The following is a 19,899-nucleotide window of genomic DNA, read 5'->3' on the forward strand; positions in this document are numbered from 1 at the left end:
TATGGAAAGTCAGACACTAGAAGTAATGAAAGAAAGTAGTAAATACGTGGGTAAACCTACAAAACACTGACTGCATTTAACACTAATAAAAAATATATTTTGAGGTTTCAAAATATATAAAACTAAGATATTTGTCAGCGGTAGCATTTTTATCAGGAGATTTTCTGGCATTAGCAAATTGTCAGGTCCTTGTAGTGTTGCAGAGGATGGCCATGATCTTGATTAATTTTAGAGTTCGACAAATGAAGTACACATGCTAGGCTAACCACTCAAAGAAAAGAAAGGGTATAGAGCTTCCAAACTAGTAGGATGGCATATGAAGGGAAAGAAAAATAATGCAAAAGAAAAAAGAAAAACAAATAGAAAAGGTAGGAAAACACAAAGCAAAAACTAAGTTGGGGTTCTAAGTGTATTGTTTATTTTCTTAAATAAAAATATTTTTTAAAAAAACTAAGTTGGTTGAAATAAATCAAAATATAGCAATAATTAAGCCAAATATAATTGGATTGAATGCTTCACTTAAAAGAAAATGATCAAATCATATCAAAATTACAAATATGGTATTTACAAAAACAGCTAAAACTCAATTATACTAAAAAATTGGAATTAATATGGAGTGAAAGACAACATCAAGTTGCAAAAAAGATACCTATTATATGATTCCATTTATATAAAGGTTTAAAATATCCAAAACTAAATATATTTTTTTAGGATTCAGTATTACAAAACCATAATGAAAAGCAAGGAGAAGACAGAACATAATCCAGGAGAGTTATTACCTCTAAGGAGAGGGTGAAATGCTGGGATTAGGGAGTAGCACAAAGAGGATATTATTAATAGTGATATTTCTAAATTAAATGATGAATAAATGAGTGAGTCTTTTTTTACACTTGCACATTTTTTCTTAATTCTTTATATCTGCTTTATTTAATAAAAACAGTAAAGAAAGAAGTAAACTATTTTTTATTTACCTAACCAAAAATTATGGGGTACACGGGTGGTTCAGTGGTAGAATGCTTGCCGTCCATGTGGGAGACCCAAATTCAGTTCCCAGACCATGCACCAAAAGAGAAAATTATGTGGCAGGTGGTAAGTGAAGATTTGAGTAGTATGGAAGTTAAAGATGAGACATGTGGCCATAAATTGGGAAAACTTTTAACACAGAAGCTCACGATCAGCCACCCACAAGCTGGATCTTTATTCTTGTTCTTGTTGCTGAATTGATAATACATGGACAGGATATAAAATTCAAGGAGTAAGGTGGGCAGTGGTGGCTCAGTGGCAGGGCTCTCGCCTGCCGTACCGGAGACCTGGGTTTGATTCCCTGAGCCTGCCCATGCCAAAAAAAAAAAAAAAAAATCAAGGAGTAAATAGCAGTTGAACAGGCACTTTACAAAGGAGTACATTCACAATGCAAATAAGCATATGAAAAAGAGCTCAGTCTTGAAAGTCATGGGGGAAATAAAAATTACTGTACTTCAGAATGGCTAAAGTTAATACTGAAAATACCTTTCTGAATTATGAGTGCTGTTAGTAGTATTTCAGTTGTGTTGCTTGGTTTATCAGATAAATAGTTGTATGATAATTACAATTTTCCTTTCTCCTTTCTAAATTGTATGCCTCTTCCTTCCTTCTCTAGACCTGGTAGTTCCATAATAGTGTTAAAAAATAGAGGAGGTAATAGCCATCTTAATTCTGTTCCTGCCTTTAATAGGAATGGTTCTAAATTTTCCCATTGATCATATTGCTGGCTTTAGTTTTGAATATCTACATTTTATCATATTATGGAGATACCCATTAATTCTTATTTTACCAGTTTTTTTTCTTAAGATAGTCTGAAGACTATCTTACATTTTTTGATGAAAAGTTATTGAATGTTATTAAATGCCTTACCTAATTAATGATAGTCTTTTTCTCTATTAATCTATTAATACAGTGAATTGTAAGTAGAATTTACTGATATCAAACAACCCATTTGCATACCTATCATAAACCTCACTTAAGTCATGATACATTTTTTTCCTTTAATCTGCTGCTAGATTCTATTTGATAATTCTTTGTTTTGGATTTTTACATTAATTTTTATAAGATTGATCTGTAATTTTTTTACCAAAAAAAAAAAGTAAATTGGTTGCCAGCATTTAAAAATTGGGACTTTGCATCTTTGATAAAAGCTCGAAAGATTTGGCCAAATTGTTCCTATTTGCCAGCAGTACAGATGTGCTGGAGCTGAGTAGCATTGTCTCCTTCAAACACAATATTGAAAGAGAGTTACTGTTTGTCACATTTGTGAGTTTTTAACCCCTGTAGGCATTAATAAATTGGTAAAAGTTAATAAAAATTAATAAAAACATAGGTAAAAAGAACTGCTTGTTTTGTTCTTTGATCTTCTCTGTTCCATTCCATTCTTTTTTCTGATTTGTGTATAGTCATAATATGCCATGATGTGATAAATGTGGCTAGTTAAGTTCACAGAATTTAGAGATTTTTGAATAAGTGATTATGCAAAGTACTTTTAACTCATTAATAAGAATATAATTCATTTGAATAAAGTAAAGAAGTAGATAAGCCATCATTCTTTCCACTGATACATATATTTACTCATAAAAAATGTTATCATCTGTAATACCATGTCCTCTTTTTCTGTAAGTTTTGCAAACTATTTTAAATGTTTTTCATTTCTGTTTTGTTTTGTTTTGCTTTTTTACTTATTATGTAACCATAGAATCCCTTCTAAATAATGGTCTTGAAGTATATTGATCAATTATGGTATAGTTTATTTTATGCCACGTGACTTTAGAAAGGATTTTTTTAATAGGCCATCAAATAACATAAAAGATGCTTTTTCATTGTTCGAATTGCATAATCACCTGTACAATTTATCAGTTCAGCTCTTCATATTCTCAGATATACAGCTCTCTAATAAACATGCTTAAAGAGTTCATAAACAGTGTTACAACTTAATTAAGCTGTTTATTGTTTCATTTCTAACAATTGACCTCCTGTTTGTCTTTGGAAAGAAAAAAAAGGAGACTACAGGCATACCTCAGAAATACGACAGGTTTAGTTACAGACTACCTCAATTAAGTGAAAATTGCAATAAAGTGAGTCACATGATTTTTTTGGTTTACTAATGAATATAAAAGTTATGTTTACACTATATCATAGTGTTAAGTGTGTGATAGCATTATGTCTAAAAAAATGCATACCTTCATTTAAAAATACAATCTTATTGCTAAAAGATGCTAGCCATCATCTGAGCCTTCAGAAAGTAGTAATCATTTTGTTGGTGGAGGGTTTTACCTTGATGTTGATGGCTGCTGACTCATTAGAGTGGTGGTTTCTAAAGGTTGGGTGGCTGAGGCAATTTCTTAAAATAAGACAACAATGAAGTTTGCTACATCAAGTGACTCTTCCTTTCATAGAAGATTTCTCTGTAGGATGTGATGCTCTTTGCCAGCATTTTACCCAACAGTGGAACTTCTTTCAGAATTGGAGTCAAAACCTCTCAAATGCTTAATCAACTAAGTTGATGTAATACTAAATCCCTTGTTGTCATTTTAACAGTGTTCACAGCATCTTCTTGAGATTCCATCTCAAGAAGCCACTTTTTTTGCTCATCCATAAGAAGCAACTTCTCATCTGTTCAAGTTTTATCATGAGATTGCTGCAGTTCAGTCACATCTTCAAGCCCACTTCTAATTCTGGTTATCTTGCATTTCCACCAAGTCTGCAATTACTTCCACTTCTGAAGTCTTAAACCTCTCACAGTCATCTTTGAGGGTTGGAATCAACATCTTCCAAACTCCTGTTAATATTGATATTTTGACCTCCTCCCAAGAATCACAAATGTTCTTAATGGTGTCTAGAATAGTGAATACTTTCCAGAAGGTTTTCAATTGGTTTCACCCAGATACATGAGAGGAATCACTGTCTATGGCAACTACACCCTTAAAAAATGTACTTCCTCAATGATATGACTTGGAAGTCAAAATGATTCCATCTCCATCAGAGCTCTTGAGTAACAAGGTGCATTGTCAGTGAACAGTCGTATTTTGAAAGGAATCTTTTTACCTGAACAGAGGTCTCAGCAGTGGGCTTAAAATATTCAGTAAACCATGTTGTAAACAATGTGCCGTCATCCAGGCTTTGTTGTTCCATTTATAGAGCACAGGCAGAGCAGATTCGGCATAATTCTTAAGGGCCGTAGGATTTTCAGAAGGGTAAATGAGCACTGGCTTCAACTTAAAGCCACTAGCTGCATTATCCCCTAAGAAAAGAGTCAGCCTGTCCTTTGAAGCGTTGAAGCCATTGACTTCTCTAGCTGTGAAAGTCCTAAATGCCATTTTCTTCCTATAAAAGGTTGTTTTGTCTACATTGAAAATCTGTTGTTCAGTGGAGCCACCTTCGTCAATTATCCTCAGCTAGATATTCTGGATAACTTGCAGCTTCAACGTCAGCACTTGCTATTAGGAAGATAACTTCTTTCCTTAAACCTCATGAACCATCCTCTGCTAGCTTCAAACATTTCTTCTGCAGCTTCCTGCCCTCTCTCGGTCTACATAGAAATGGGAGTTAGGACCTTGCTCTGGATTAGGCTTTGGTTTAAGGGAGTGGTGCGGCTGGTTTGATTTTTCATCCAGACCACTAGAACTTTCTCCATATCAGCAACAAGGCTGTTCCAACCTACCTTGACCTTTGACATGCCTTCCTCACTAAGCTTAGTCATTTCTAGCTTTTGATTTCAAGTGGGAAGCATGAGACTCTTCCTTTCACTTGAACACTTAGAGGCCATTGTAGGGTTATGAATTGGTCTAATTTCAATATTGTTGCATCTCAAGGAATAGAGAGGCCTGAGGAGAGGGAGAGAGATAGAAAATGATCAGTTGGTGGAGCAGACAGAACAATACACACTTATAGATTAAACTCAGTACAGTCTTATATGGTATGTTTTGTGGCACCCTGGAACAGTTAGAATAGTAATACCAGAGAGCATGGGTCATAGATTCCCATACCAGATATAATAATAATGAAAAAGTTTGAAATATTGTGAGAATTACGCAAATGTGACATAGCTGTCAAGTGAGCACATGCTATTGGAAAAATAGTGCCAATAGACTTGCTCAATGCAGGGTTGCCACAAATTGTATGTATAAAAAATCCAATATCTGCCAAATGCAACAAAATGAAGAACAATAAAACAAGTTATGCCTGTACTGTTTTTTCAGTATCTCAATATTTGGAAATACTCTTGCTCTCTTTGTTGATGTAACTTTAAATGAGGCCAAAAAATATGGTGCTTTTTTTTTTTTTTATAAAACCATTGAGATCTTAATAAATTGTTATTTCACTGTATCTTCAGTGGAAGACACTGAATATGATATAGTACTATATATAATCTGTTTAAACAGGATTCCTGTGGTATGCAACTCTACTGATAAGCTCTTTCAAATATAGAAATTAGTTGGCCTGCATACATACTTTTTGTTTTTCTTTTTTTTTTTTTAGCATGGGCAGGCTCCAGGAATCAAACCCGGATCTCTGGCATGGCAGGCGAGAACTCTGCCCCTGAGCCCTGGCTGCCCACCCCATACATTTTTTTATGTTAACCTACTGTTAGTTATTATTGTTGTTGTATTAATGATTTATCTGTTTATGGTTATTTATTGGTTTATTTTCTAATTATAAAAGTCCTGTGTGTTTATTTTAGAAATTTTGAAAATTACAAACGAGAGAGTAATGATGATTACCTATAGGCTACCTTTGTTAACATTGTGAGTGGATATTGTATTGAGGCAGGATGGTATAATTGAGAGACTGAACAGAAATTAAGCTTCAGGTAAATAACTCAACCCTTCTGGGTCATCCTTTTCCTGATGTGTAACGAGTGAGAGAATTGGACTAAATCCTTCTAACCTGAAAGCGTTATGAATGTTTCATAAAGCAGCAGAGCGGTGGTGGAAAGGAGGCTGAAGTTTCTTGGCAGCTAAGCTGCCATGAACTGCATGGGCTCGAAAAAGTAAATTAACTTGCATATACTGTATTTCATTTACTACCTTTATTTTTTTCACAGTTATTATGAAGATATGTGATCTATTTAATATTACTGAATTGAAAAAAATGGCTAATTCAAAAGTAAAAACTTGTCAAAGTATAAGCTAAGCCTACTTTTAATTATGTGTAAGAGTCACTCCCAGAGAACATCTTTTGTGGCTCAGACGTAGCGTTTCTCTCTAAGCTAACTTGGCAGGTGAACTCACTTGCCTCCTGCACTGGTGGGACATGACTCCCGGGGGTGTAAATCTCCCTGGCAACAGGGGACCGAACTCCCTGGATGAGCCAGGACCCAGCATGCCACATCTGAGCCACAAAAGATGTTCATAACATTTCCAAAATCTCTAAAATAGACACACACCACTTTTATAATTAGAAAACAAACCAATAAATAACCATAAACAGATAAATCATTTCATAAGAAAGCCTTCATGACCGAAAAGGGGAAGAGAGAAATGAGACAAAAAGTGTCAGTGGCTGAGAGACTTCAGAGTTGAGAAGTTATCCTGGAGGTTATGCTTATGCATTATATAGATACCCCTTTTCAGTTTATGGTGTATTGGAGTGGCTAGAGGGAAGTATCTGAAACTGTTGAACTGTGTTCCACTAGCCTAGATTCTTGAAGAAGATTGCATAAAGATACAGTGTTTACAGTGTGACTGTGTGATTGTGAAACCTTGCATCTGATGCTCCCTATATCCAGCGTATGGACAGATGAGTAGAAAATATGGATAAAAAGATAAGTGATGATATTGTGAGCCATTGATTGTGCACTGTGTATAGAAAGTATGTGCGTGAAGATTTCACAATAAAAAAATGTTATAAATAAATAAATAATAGGGGGATAAGGGACAAAATTGGGTAGATGGAGCTACTAGTGGTCAATGAGAAGGAGGGGTAAGGGGTATGTTATGTATGAGTTTTTTCTTTTTTTATTTCTTTTTCTGAATTGATCAGATGTTCTAAGAAATGATTGTGGTGATGAATGCACAACTATGTGATGATATTGTGAGCCATTGAGTGTGCACCATGTATGGGCTGTATGTGTGTGAAGATTTCACAATAAAAATAATATTTTTAAAAAGTTAATCTGTTAAAATGATGGTGGAGACACACCAGTGCCACAAAGGAGACAGATTTATGGGTTTTTTCCATGTTACTAATATCATCAGTTAATCTATAGAACTTTATTTCTAATTTAACTCTAAATTTCTCTGGTAATAACATTGGCTGACTTATTATGAGATATAATTACTAATGAAAGGCTACTACGATTTTCCTAGCCCTTTTCAATCATTCACTTGCCTTCTGAATTTTAAAGCCTTAAAAACTAAGTATGTTGAAAGAAAGCAGTATTTTGTGAAAGATGTTTTGTATAGTTTTCTGCTGTTTTATTTTTAGGTTCCCACTTTCCTGTTGGCGTAGTCCCTCCAAGAACAAAATCACCAACACCTGAATCTTCTACAATAGCCTCCTACGTAACCTTGAGGAAAACTAAGAAGATGTTGGACCCAAGAATGGTATTTGACTGCAAATTAATTTCTAGAAGGATTCTCAAATCATATTTATGGGTTCATTATATGTTTCCATTTCTAATATTTTATCAGAATGTTTTTAATTACTCTAAGAAAAACTTAACTTTCTCTCAACTTTTTTTGGCTTGGGCAGGCTCCAGGAATTGAACCTGGGTCTCTGGCATGGCAGGTGAGAACTCAGCCACTGAGCCACCGTTGCCCTCCCGCCCTTCTTAATTTTTAATTGCATTTAGGTCATTAGCACCTCAGAGAACAGGTCTAGTCAATAATCTAATCTAGGTTTCTTTTGCAGAGCTCGAATACAGGGTCTTAGTCCACAGGTCGGAGGCTGTTCTTTTACAGCTCTTTTACAGTATATACATACTACATCCTTTGACTCCTCTAAATACATCCTTAATGAGAGCAACAGTGTCCTACTGCCACTCAGAAGTTAATGGATTTCCTAGCTAAGCTCAGACTGCGGAGTATTTTTAGAGTTTGTCAGTCTTCTGCTTACCCGGAGAGATGTGAGTTGGGATTGGGAAATAAATCCTATATTTCACACCTTCATCTAAAATCCATCTAATTCAAGCTAGCTCTCACCTGCCCAATCTGGTTCTTCTTGGGAAGATACTGAGGATATACTTACCCCCTTTCTACCCAAGTATTCTCTGGAAATTTGGGCTGCTGGAGAGCTTTTATTTTTCATTTTTCATAAATTCTCTGTGTGGTAGGAGATAATTCTAACCTATGAAGCTAAAAATTACTACAAACAATGGAGTTTATCATTATTCTTGAAAGATATTAAACTACAACTAAAAACTATATGCAAAATAAAATCTATGAATTTATACATATGGAACATAATGTTTTCAGTTAGTGCAAAATTGCAAATAAAGACCTATGGAATAAAAATAATGAATAACTGTATCAACATTAACAATGGTGGTCATGGTCCTATAATACTATGGGTTGTTTAGAAAGGTGGGTGTTTTTTACAGATTTGGAAGAGTGTTGTATTTGAAAATTATAATACTACAATAAACATTAAAAAATTGTGCATAATGAGGCCAAGCAGAATAATGCTACTTAATTTATATTACTTTACAATTGTCTAAATAACAGTAGAAATACTTGCACATAATCAGTTATTATATTAGAGAAAATGTGTAAAAATTAATATTCCTACTTAAAAATAATAAAGTTGTTGTCTGCAACGTGGTAACTTGAAAAAGGAAGTTGCAGTGTGATATTATTTTTGCAAAACTGTGTAAAAACTTGGGAATGATGCACATTTATCCTTACTAAAAATAAAAGGAAAAGTTTGCAAAAGTAGCCAACTATCCCATCAGTATCTAGAATTAACCTTTTTGTTGTATTGTGTTGTTTTTTGTTTTTTCATTGTTTATTTTTTGTGTGTATATTGTGTTTGTGTTTTTTGCAAAAACAAATGTGTTTTATTTTGCACATAGAGGTCATTATCAATTCTGCTTATTAAGGCTTTTCATTTTGTCTTTTCAATTTGGCTTCTTCTTGTACTCATTAATGTGTTCATTCTGTACAATAAAAAGTATCCCAGACCTGTAGCTCTAATCCATAGTCATTTTTAAGATTACAGTGGTGAGAAAAGGATCCTAGCAGTTAGCCAAGCACACTGATTGGTCACAGAGATATTTATTTCTGCCCTGGGTTCTTTCCAAAACTACAGCACAGCCTATTACAGTCTGAGTCGGATCCCACTGATTCAGATCAAAAAACTCAAAGAAACCTATGGATTCTAGAATACGTTTAATCTTTAAAATTTCTATTATATAAAATAAACTAATACTTCCTTAGGAGTAATTCCTGAAATACTCATTTCAGATCTCAGACCAACATTGTTTTACATCTTTAGGAAGAAAGCAAGAAATAACAATTTGGTGTTTAATGTGACTAATATTTTTAAACCCTTCAATTTATATAAAATTAACTAGAAACAAATTTGAAAAACTATAACGAGCTATACAAATATTTTAATTTTTGATACATGACAGCATTATTTATAGAAAATACATATTTATTTAATTTTATTATTATTATAATAAAACCCTATTATATTAGACTTTTGCTCCTCCTCATCCTTTCGCTGTAAATGCATGATTTAAAACATTATATTTTCATTAAAATAAAATAAATCTCTACTTTCTTCTTTTTTTTTTTTTTTGGCATGGGCAGGCACCAGGAATCAAACCCAGGTCTCTGGCATGGCAGGCGAGAACTCTGCCTGCTGAGCCACGGTGGCCCACCCTAAATCTCTACAGTTTAGAAAACATGCTCCTTAGCTTTATCCTCTTTGAGATTTATACAGGGGCAGCCAACAATAGAAATTTTCCTATCTCAGGGCAGTAATATAGCTGCTGGCTACTAAGCTGCTCACTCCGGAACTGCCATCCTCTTTTTTTTTTTTTTTTTTAACAACATAGTACCTTCCCTAAGTGCCTGCTCTCTCTCTCCTCTCTCATGTCTCCCCCCCTTTATCTTTCTTTCCATCATTGACCATGCATCACCAGTTATCAATTAAGGATAAAGTAACTTTATTTGCTTATCTGGTTATATTAAATTACATTCAAAATCTCTACTTTTGATATTGAAAACAGATATATTCTAGAAAGTGCTTTTATTCCATCACACTTTTCAGAAGTTATTCTGTACTTATTTTTTCATGTTTATTTTTCATTGAAGGAAAGACCAAGAAGTGCAGTGGAACAACTCTGTTTGGCGGAAAATACTCGCCCTAGAATGACTGTGGAAGAGCAAATGGAAAGAATAAGGAGACACCAGCAAGCATGCCTAAGGGAAAAGAAAAAAGGAATAAATGTTATTGGTGCTTCAGACCAGTCACCCTTACAAAGTCCTTCAAATTTAAGGGATAATACATTCAGGCTTACCCAGGTATGACTGCTTTTTTGTATGTAAATCTAACAGCACTTAGATCATAGAATCAGAGTTGCATCATTATTAGGTTGTAAAAGGTCTACAGTATGGATAGTTATTTTATGTTATTTAATTCTTATAATAATAAATTAAAATTGCTTAGTAGAATAGAAATAATCCTGGGTTCAAGAGACCAGAACTAAATTCCTTGTTCGATGCCCTTCCACCAACTGTTGGACACAACCTCCTTGACTGTAAATCAGGTAATAACACAACCTGCCCTTCCTACTGCATAGAGAAACAAAGAGGATAAAGTGTTTTCATGAATGTAAAATGCCATACAAGTCACCAAGATAATCCTCAGTTCCCTCCCAAGAAAGTGTATGTTTCTCGGTGGCCTAATTTAACATGACCTAAATTGTAGCAGAATAGAGTTTGTAAATAAAAATCATTAGATTTTATAGATCATTTGTCTTTTCAGTACTTTTCCCAAGGGAACCTAAGTCTATGATTATATTTCAGCTTCAGCCTGGTGAAGTGACAGCATTCTATTTCTTTTAGTTGTTTATTTTGTTGCCCCTCATCATAAATACAGAAATAGCAGAGTACTGAACCTTTTCAGTAGGTCCTGTTTGATCTATTCCTAATAGTAGTATCTGAGAGTTTATCTATAATGATATAAGGTAGAAGTGCTTCTCTGTCTTCATAGAATTCCCCTTTCCATCTAATCCAAAGCAGGCATTGCTTATAGAGGGCACAGCTATATAATGGCACATTGTAAAATTACAAAATGAAGTGAGAAAGATGTGTGGGAACTGCTCTGTATATGTGTAGAATTTTCCTCTGTTGATTTTCATAAGGAAACTCCTGATGAGTGGAAATGCCACTTTTTTTCCACAACTGATGATACAGTATATGTAAAACATAAATGCATGTGCAGTATGAATCTAAAAATGTTATATATCTTTTGGGCAGAATCGAAAGAGAGATGATTTGTTATCAAGTAACATTATGGAACTAGACACTGTTATCAGAGAAAATGATGTAAAGCCAGACCATGAAACCTCTGCAGCAGAAACTGTCCGACTAAAAGAAGCTGAACTTCAAAATTCAGATTTCAACAAAGAGGTAGAGAGATTATTTTAGGACAGATATTGTAAGAAACAGATTTTTTAATAATATATCAAGCAGTAAGGTTTAAAATCAAAGTATATTTCATTCAGTCACAGAGTCCATAGAACCAAATGAAATGATGGGTTTCATTTAATTTGTTTGATATATTCAGCCACGTCAAAAAAAATGGGTTAATTGAAAATTTAAACCATGATCAATCAAGACTGGAATAAATTATCATTAACAGAGTTAAATAACCTATACCCCAAAGTAGCTAGCTCTTAGCACTGTTCACCATCCCTGCAGGCAAATAACTTTGTGGGGGGGTGGGGGGGGGCGGCGGCAAATAACTTTTTGCATTAGCCTAGTAGAAGAGACTATTAATGTTTTTATTAATATTTTGAACCTAAATTTATTATCAGTAAATATTGGGGAAGGTGTAATTTTCAATAAGTTTATTTTGGAATCATTTTAGATTTACTAATAAGTATTAAATGTCTTAAGAATACTTTGAAAAAGAAGAAAAATTCTTTTTATTCTACAGTTTAAAAAAACTGAAAATGTTTTTAACGAAACCCTTTTCAAACCTGAGCCAAATGGAATAAATTCTGAGGAAGTGATAGATGAAGAAGGAAGCAAGGGAAAAATCACTGAGGATGTTCCATTCAGGTAATTTTTTTTTAAGAGACAATTCACAAAAATGTGTAACTACTTTAAACGATGGCATTCAGAGTCAGAAGTGTTGGGTCAGAGACTGAGGTTTGCTACTTAGGAGCTGTAGGCTCTTTGAGCAAGTTACTTAACCATCCTAAACTGCAGGTTCCTTGCTTAGAAATATGGTGGTAATAATAGTATCTAGTTCATTTTGTTGTTGTTGTTTTTTACATGGGCAGGCACCGGGAATCGAACCCGGGTCTTCAGGCATGGCAGGCAAGCATTCTTGCCAGCTGAGCCACCGTGGCCCACCCCATAATAATATCTATCTCACAAAAATATTATAAGGATTAAATAAGATAATGCATGTAAAGCTTTTGTACTATGCTTAGCACCCAGGAAGTGCTTGGTAAATCATAACTTTTTAAAAAATGCCAAAGAGCACATTAAGATATAGCAAATTAAGTATCTCAGCATTGTTTTATCATATTATGATAGACACTGATCAGAAGTCTAAATTGTCTGACGGCATTTCCAAAAGTTATTGTGATTTTCTGTGTATTATGTAGCTGTATTTCTTAACTACCTTTAAAGTCTGTATATCTCCTTAGTCCAAATGCTGTGCTGTAATGTTATTAGGAATGCCTTTATCTCTTCAGTGAATAGCAAAAATGAATTTTAAAAGTAATTGGCAAAGTATGATAAAAAAAATCTCTGCTGGATTTTTCATTAATAGGCAGAGCTTAAAACACATCTATATTAAAAATCTATAAAAAAAAATTAACGTATTAGGGAGTGAAAGGGTAGTTCAATGGTAGAATTCTCAACTGCCATGTGAGAAACCCAGGTTCAATTCCCAGCCGTGTACTTCCAAAAAAAAAAAAATTCAAAAAATGGTACTGCAGTAACGGATAGTCTTATGGAAAAAGAATGAAATGTGACCCCAACCATACAGCGTACAAAAATAAGTAAATATATAAAATAAGGTATCAGTGGCTAGGACAGTTGAAAAAGAGTCAAGAGGCTATTCTGGTAGCTACTCTTATACTAGCTTCAGCTATATCTGGCTAATTACCAGGGTTTGCCAAACCCCAACCAAAACCATTCTTGTCAACTCTGAAGAATACCTTGGGTGTTACCTGAGATTCTCTAAAAGTTTCATGCACTAAGATAACTTTCCAGACACCCCTCCAAGATGGGTTCCTAGGCCAGAGGGGCCAACCTCTCCAGAACATCAATTAGTTCCATCTGCCTATCCCATATTATCAACAGCTGTTTCCAACATGAGGAAGTTAGAATGGGCATAGCCCAAATATCCGCTAAAGAGTGGGAGAAAGATCAAAGGAGAAGGAGTGTGAGAAGTAATAAGATAAGCTCTAACGAATGAGTATGACTGCTGAATCATTATATTGATATTTCTTTTAGTCCTCAGTGTCTTGGAGCACCTAGAAGGAAAAACCTGGAACTGTGGAACTGTAACTCATGCCAAACTCTGAAATTTGTTCTATAACTACTTGTTACAATGTACTTTGAAATGTATTGCTTTTTTTTGTATATATGTTATATTTCACAAGAAAAACTGTTCAAAAAATCTGTGAGTAGGCGGTGCAATGTTGGCTCTGTGGCAGAATTCCCACCTGCCATTCCAGAGACTCGGATTCGATTCCTGGTGCCTGCCCATGCAAAAAAAAGAAAAAGAAAATAAAAACTGTGTGTTCATAATGATCCAACAATAACAACAAAAAACTGGCAGCCGCCTTGAAGAATGCTAGGAAATCAGCTTATTCTTTTAAGAACGGGTATATGTATACAGGGAAAGAACTAAGCTGTTAGCTTGCCTTTCCTGAACAAATTAACAAAATCACTTATGAGGAAATTTTTATGTTTTTAGAAATGTATTCTGTAAGGAGTGATAGACTTTATTATCAGTGCTTTATAATGAATTATCCATTATTCCATAAAGAAGGAATGGATCTGGGCATTGTTCCTCAGTGGCTGTTAAAGCTATTAGCTGAAAATCTGATGGGAATCTTTAAATGATAGAGCAAGTTGTTTACCCCTGAATTCTCTGGTCAATTTTAACTTCACAAAAAAAGAGACAGCTTGATGCATAGAGAATACATGACACCACCTATAAAGTACACTTGCCCTCCTCCACAAGAAAAATAATCAAATTTGAATCTGATCTAGCCTCAAATTTCTATCAGTTTAAAGAAAATATGAGGGATATAATTATCAAAACCCAGAATGTGGAAAATATATAGGATAGATAGAACAGGTTCTTTCACAAATAAACAGCAAAGAAAAATGTTGCAATTAGGTTAAAGTAGACTTTAAGAGACTTGTTAGGTAAATGCAATGTATAGAACTTATCTGGATCCTGATTCAAACAAAAGAAAAACTCTGAAACATATTGAGACAGGAAAATTTGATCATTGACTGGATATTTAATGATATTAAGGTATTTAAGATACATAGTAAAGTATTTGCAGATCATATGCTATCATGTCTGGGCTCTGCTTTAAACAGTTTGGGCAGTGGTGAGTTTGGGAAGCAGTGGGTTACGAGGTTATATGAAACAAAATTGGGGAGATATGGGTGCAGATTTCATAAATGATTTGCTCTCCTTTTTTTTTTTTTGAGTTAAGAGAAGAAAAGAGATTAATTGCAAGCAAATTTGTTGGCAGTCATTAAACATATATGAGGGTTAAACACCTTAATGTATGGTTGAGAATTTTTATGACAAAAAAAATGGAAGAAAATAACTCATTACATTCTTTAAAACAAATTTTAAAATATTACTCTATTTTCATTAGCCTTCAAGACATGACACAGATCTCAAACCATAAGCCAGAAGGTCAGGCTGAAGAAATCACAAAGGAGAATGTACATGAACAGGAAGAAACTGATATTTCTTCTGAATTGACTCCTGAGGCTTCTAGAGGAAATCAGACAATGGCAGGTACATACACATGTCATAGTTTTCTCCCTGGTGCTCTCTCTGAACTCCTCAGCTCCATGTAAAGATCCTAGCAAGGTGGTGGCTCTTGTACCTTGGCTGCAGAATGACCACCCTCTGCCTTCCCACCTGCATCTTCAGGACAGAGGCAAGTGGAAAAGGGAGGAAAGGCCAGCGATGGCCTAACCAGCTAGATCCCCACAGAATCTACTCTGGTTTGGAGATCAGTACTTTCACATCTCCAACTCATCCTTTTTATTTATTGATTTCCAACCTTAATACATACTGTAAAGTTTTTCTAAGAAGTTTTTCTCCTTTGGGAACTGTGGAGGATTTAATTTCTCAAGTAAGAGAAATTAGCCCCATCCTATAACCCACATTTATATTTTTCTTTAATTGTAGAAGCTTGTGATCCATAGGATATTAAAAATGAACTGTTCTCTGCTGTTCTTCTTTGAAATTTTTGGAGATTTTTTAAATAGTTGTTTTTCCTTTTTCTTCTTTTCTGCCTTTTATGCTCTTTTTGGAGGGGGTGGTCATACCAACAAGGCATATGTCAACTTTGCTTACCCTAGTCCATAAGCAAAAAAATGTTTCCTAGTAACACACATATATCCACACCTATTGCAAAAGAACAAACACAATGAAATTCAATTATTCATGACATTTCTTTTTGGGATGAACATGGAGATGCTCGAAAGAGCATTTACTGTATCTTATGTAAATATAATGGTAAATTTACATGATCAATCACGTTGTCCTGTGACAAATATTAAGGACTATCTTTTCCTTTGCCTCTAACACTTATAAGGCAAAATGCATGGAAGTTTTCACTTTTTTTTCTAGCTCTCATTAAACATTTTGGATTTTTATTTAGAAAAGGTGTGACTCAAGCATTATGGTCATACATAATAATATTTAACCCCTCTATAGTCTTTAGCTACATGGATCTAGAAAGGTTTTTAAAGGTAAGACAGAATGTAACCCAAGGAGTGATATTCTGATAGCCACCTTGAAGATAAAACTCTAGGCAAAAAAAAAGATACAATTTCAAACAGTTTTGAAGAGACATTCGATACTGAATAACCAGTTGCCAGATTAGAAAGTAACACCCAAACCCAAATACAACTGTTAATTCCTTCCCCATACATGTTCTTGTTGTCCTGGGGTCATAGACTCAGGATTTCCTTCTCCAAATGTATCTTAAAAGATTTTTATCTTCTCGTATTTTCTTGATGTGTTGTAGTGAAAAGTCTGTCCCAGTCTCCTGAGTCCTCAACATCACCAGTTCCATCTACTCAGCCGCAGCTCCCAGAAGGATCACATTTCATGTGTGTGTAGTCTCAGAAGAAGTACGTCATTTCCCTTTGCATTTGTGCTCTGCTGTTACAGTTTATACTTGAATTTTTATTCGTTTGTTGGTTTAGTGGATAAAAAGTGGGATTAATTCTCCATTGTACATCAGGGATAGTTGTCAGAACAAATAGGCCATGGCTTTGAACATTAGCCCTTCCAGTGATTTGCTTTCTGACAGCGTTTTCCCCGTCTCTTATTTCATCATCTGTAAAAACGGCAAAATTTGCAAGGTATGGCTTGTGCCAAGACAAGCCTCACAGTGTTTTGCAGCTGTGCTCCCACTTAGCCTTCCTTTCCAGTCTGATCTGAGAATTCTGTTGAAGTCATTACACATTTATCATGCAGTATTTTTACAGTTAGCATAACATGTCTACTTCACTGAGAGTTTAATTATTTTAAATGACAAAGAAATATTATGGTACAGCCAATTTGATGGACTGTTTAAATCTTTAAGATCTATAAGAAATCATTTCCAAATAATTAAAACTTAAAAAAAAAATCCCACCTGGGTGGTAGAGGCAGAGAGAAGGAAGAAGCCTTTCTTGAACAGTCTTCCTTAAGCCACAATTTTAGAACTGGGCTTACTTTTAAACTTTATAAATACTTGCCAGTCTTTTCCCTGAAATTGTATAATTATAAACACTTTTGTTTCTAATTTCTAAAAAAGGTTTAAAGTGAGCGTGTTATGCCTCTTGCTGCCTGTCTTCCTTAGAGGATCCACCAGATCTAATAATATTTGCTGTTTCTGGATTGTGAAAATTTCCATTAAACAGTTATAAGCAGCATTAACACATTATGAGCATTATTACTAACATCTTTAATTTTTAGATTTTCAGAATATAAATTCAACTTCACTAAATCACTAAGTATATCCAGGAATGCTTATTTTCTGGAATCTGTTTCCTTTCATGTTTTTTTTTTTGGTAGTTGCTATAACCTATGTCTTTTTTTTCCTTTTTTTGGCCAGAAAGACTTATGTTTACTTGTCTTGTCATATTTATAATTTTTATTTGCAATTATGTTTATAACTTTTATTTGAGATTATGTTAACCTGGAGCTTAGAAGAGGCCTTTATTGGTTGTCAGTTATTATCTTGGCAAAATTGAGGTGCTTGCTGCTGGAATTACAAACAATGTGTGTGTTGTAATCTTACCTGTGTTTTGCTTTTGTCACTAATATTTAAACTTAGTTTTTTTTGTTTGTTTGTTTATTTGTTTTGTTTGGGGGGGGGTACCTGGACCGAGAATCGATCATGGGTCTCTTGCCTGGCAGGCAAGCATTCTGCCGTTGAACCACCTGTGCTCTCCTCATATATTTAAACTTTTAACTTAATACTTTCAAAAATGACAATTGCCACTGGCGACAAAATGACACCAAGCAGAAGAAAAATAAACATGCTCACTTGATTGCTACTGTGCAAGGGGTTGATAGATGGCCTTTGTTTGGATATTAGTAGAGCCCTTCTTTTTTTTCGGTTCAATAAACAGGCTACGATTGATTGTGTAAAAACCATTCTGGTAATAAATAATATTCAGAGTTGAAACTCAAGTACATTTCCAGGTTTCTTAAGTTGTTGTTGTTGGATTTTGTTTTGCTTTAAACACTATCTCCAAGTGCCAGAGGTATTACACACTGGAATGCTGTACAAATTATTGCTAGATATTTTTTAGTCTTGGGGCATGCAACCACTGCAAACAACTGATGACCCTCAAACGTGTAAATTTTCCCATTGTGCATTTGTCATATCTCTGAACATTTTAGCAGGTCTAAGGAGAGCCTTACAAATCATACTACTATGTAGTTAGCTTGATACATTACATATTTTGGTGAAATTTTTGCTCATTTTGTTGATCTTGGATTCAGCCACAAGTTTGGATATATTTTTTATTCTGAATTGCTATTTAATTGCATTATGTTTCTTTGCTTTGTGAATTAAGCTTATGGAAATGAGAGAAAATGTCTTTGGATTGTATTGTTTTAGGACTTTGTTAGCCATGAGAAAGTCCTAAACTTTTTTTTTTTTCATTTCATATTGTTACAGAATAACACCCTTAGATACTTTGGAAAATGGTCATTCCTTAACTTTGCAGGTTTTAAAGTAATTTCCTCTCTTATTTTGCAGCTATACTGACTTCTGTTGAAACCATTCAAAGCTAAGGACATGGACCTTCAGCATTGTGAGAAGATTTTGTACAGTATATTTTAAATCTATGAAATTCATAGTTCTGATGCTTTTGGCCACAGAGCATCATTTTATCACTTCTGGAAAATGTTTATTCCAAAACAGCTTTAATGGCCCATATGTACACTCCATAATCTCAAGGTTATTATACTGACACCAGCTTGCTGCTATGATTTCAGAGCACATAAGTAAAGGTGCTTTTTTATGTGCAGTCGACAGCCAGGCTTACTTAGTTACTGATTTCCAGATTTTGATGTTTCTTAAGTCTAGGTGAATTTATATTTCTTTTTGATTTTCCGTACATAAATTTAGTTATTATTGCCAATGAAGCTTGTTTCCTTTTTTTCTCCCTGTTTTGGCTACTGCAGTGCTTTGTTTCACACTTGATTTGTAAAAAAATTATATATATATATTTAAAATGTGCCATTTTATTATTGCTAAGTGAAGTATGTCCCGTTTTCTGCTATAATTATTTCTTAGTCAGATTGCAATGTCAGCAATTACTGCCACACTCTTGTCAGCTTAAAATACAAATGCTATCGCTTACTTTTTCTCAAAAATAATTACAAGTGTAGGTATTTTGCAGTACTGGGCTTATACTTCATTGGAATAGATGTGTACAGCAATAAGCAGGTTTTCAAACCTAGTACTTAGTTTGTGTACAAATGTAATTATGTTCATTGTGTATATATTATACAATGAGCACATGTAATGTAAGTATTAAAGGCTACTTCCTATTGTTTAAATGCAAATGTTCATATCTCATTTCTTTTTTATCATGTTAAATAAATGTTGATGTTCTTAAATCACTTGTGTTAGAATTATTGTTCCTTCCATCTAAAATGGAAAATCTGTGAATCAAGAGACTTCAGAAGAAAAAGTAGTCTGTTGATTTTATAACCCTAGACACCATCACCAAAGGGCCTCACCCCCACCCTACATATCAAAGTTGAGCCAGTTGAGGCACAGATGATTTAACTTGGCCATAGTCACTATTTATTTAATAATATAATTTGGACCAGAATATTGTTTTGTTGACTTTTCCTCTTGGTCATCAGCCTGTCACCACTGGGCAAATTTTGTTTTTGTGGAGTCTTCCACTCTACACGTATTTCTGTTTGTTTCCCTGTCTTCTAAAGTAGTGGTGAGCATCT

General features: G+C 34.3%; 1 protein-coding gene across 7 annotated transcripts in view; it reads left to right on the forward strand.

Moving 5' to 3' along the window:
• Nucleotides 1-19,551, forward strand: part of PLEKHA5 (pleckstrin homology domain containing A5) — a 303,484-nt gene extending 283,933 nt beyond the window's left edge. For all 7 annotated transcript variants that reach the window (XM_077170235.1, XM_077170229.1, XM_077170230.1 and 4 more), the window contains 7 exons: nucleotides 7,456-7,574; nucleotides 10,290-10,499; nucleotides 11,457-11,609; nucleotides 12,139-12,263; nucleotides 15,065-15,210; nucleotides 16,454-16,559; nucleotides 18,686-19,551. In XM_077170235.1, the coding sequence (XP_077026350.1) occupies nucleotides 7,456-7,574; nucleotides 10,290-10,499; nucleotides 11,457-11,609; nucleotides 12,139-12,263; nucleotides 15,065-15,210; nucleotides 16,454-16,548 (848 nt within the window). In that variant the 3' untranslated portion in view covers nucleotides 16,549-16,559; nucleotides 18,686-19,551. The remainder of the gene's footprint in view (nucleotides 1-7,455; nucleotides 7,575-10,289; nucleotides 10,500-11,456; nucleotides 11,610-12,138; nucleotides 12,264-15,064; nucleotides 15,211-16,453; nucleotides 16,560-18,685) is intronic.
• The last annotated feature ends 348 nt before the right edge of the window (nucleotides 19,552-19,899 follow it).

This window comes from Tamandua tetradactyla, chromosome 7 (assembly GCF_023851605.1).
Source record: "Tamandua tetradactyla isolate mTamTet1 chromosome 7, mTamTet1.pri, whole genome shotgun sequence".
NCBI classification, from domain to species: Eukaryota; Metazoa; Chordata; class Mammalia; order Pilosa; family Myrmecophagidae; genus Tamandua; species Tamandua tetradactyla.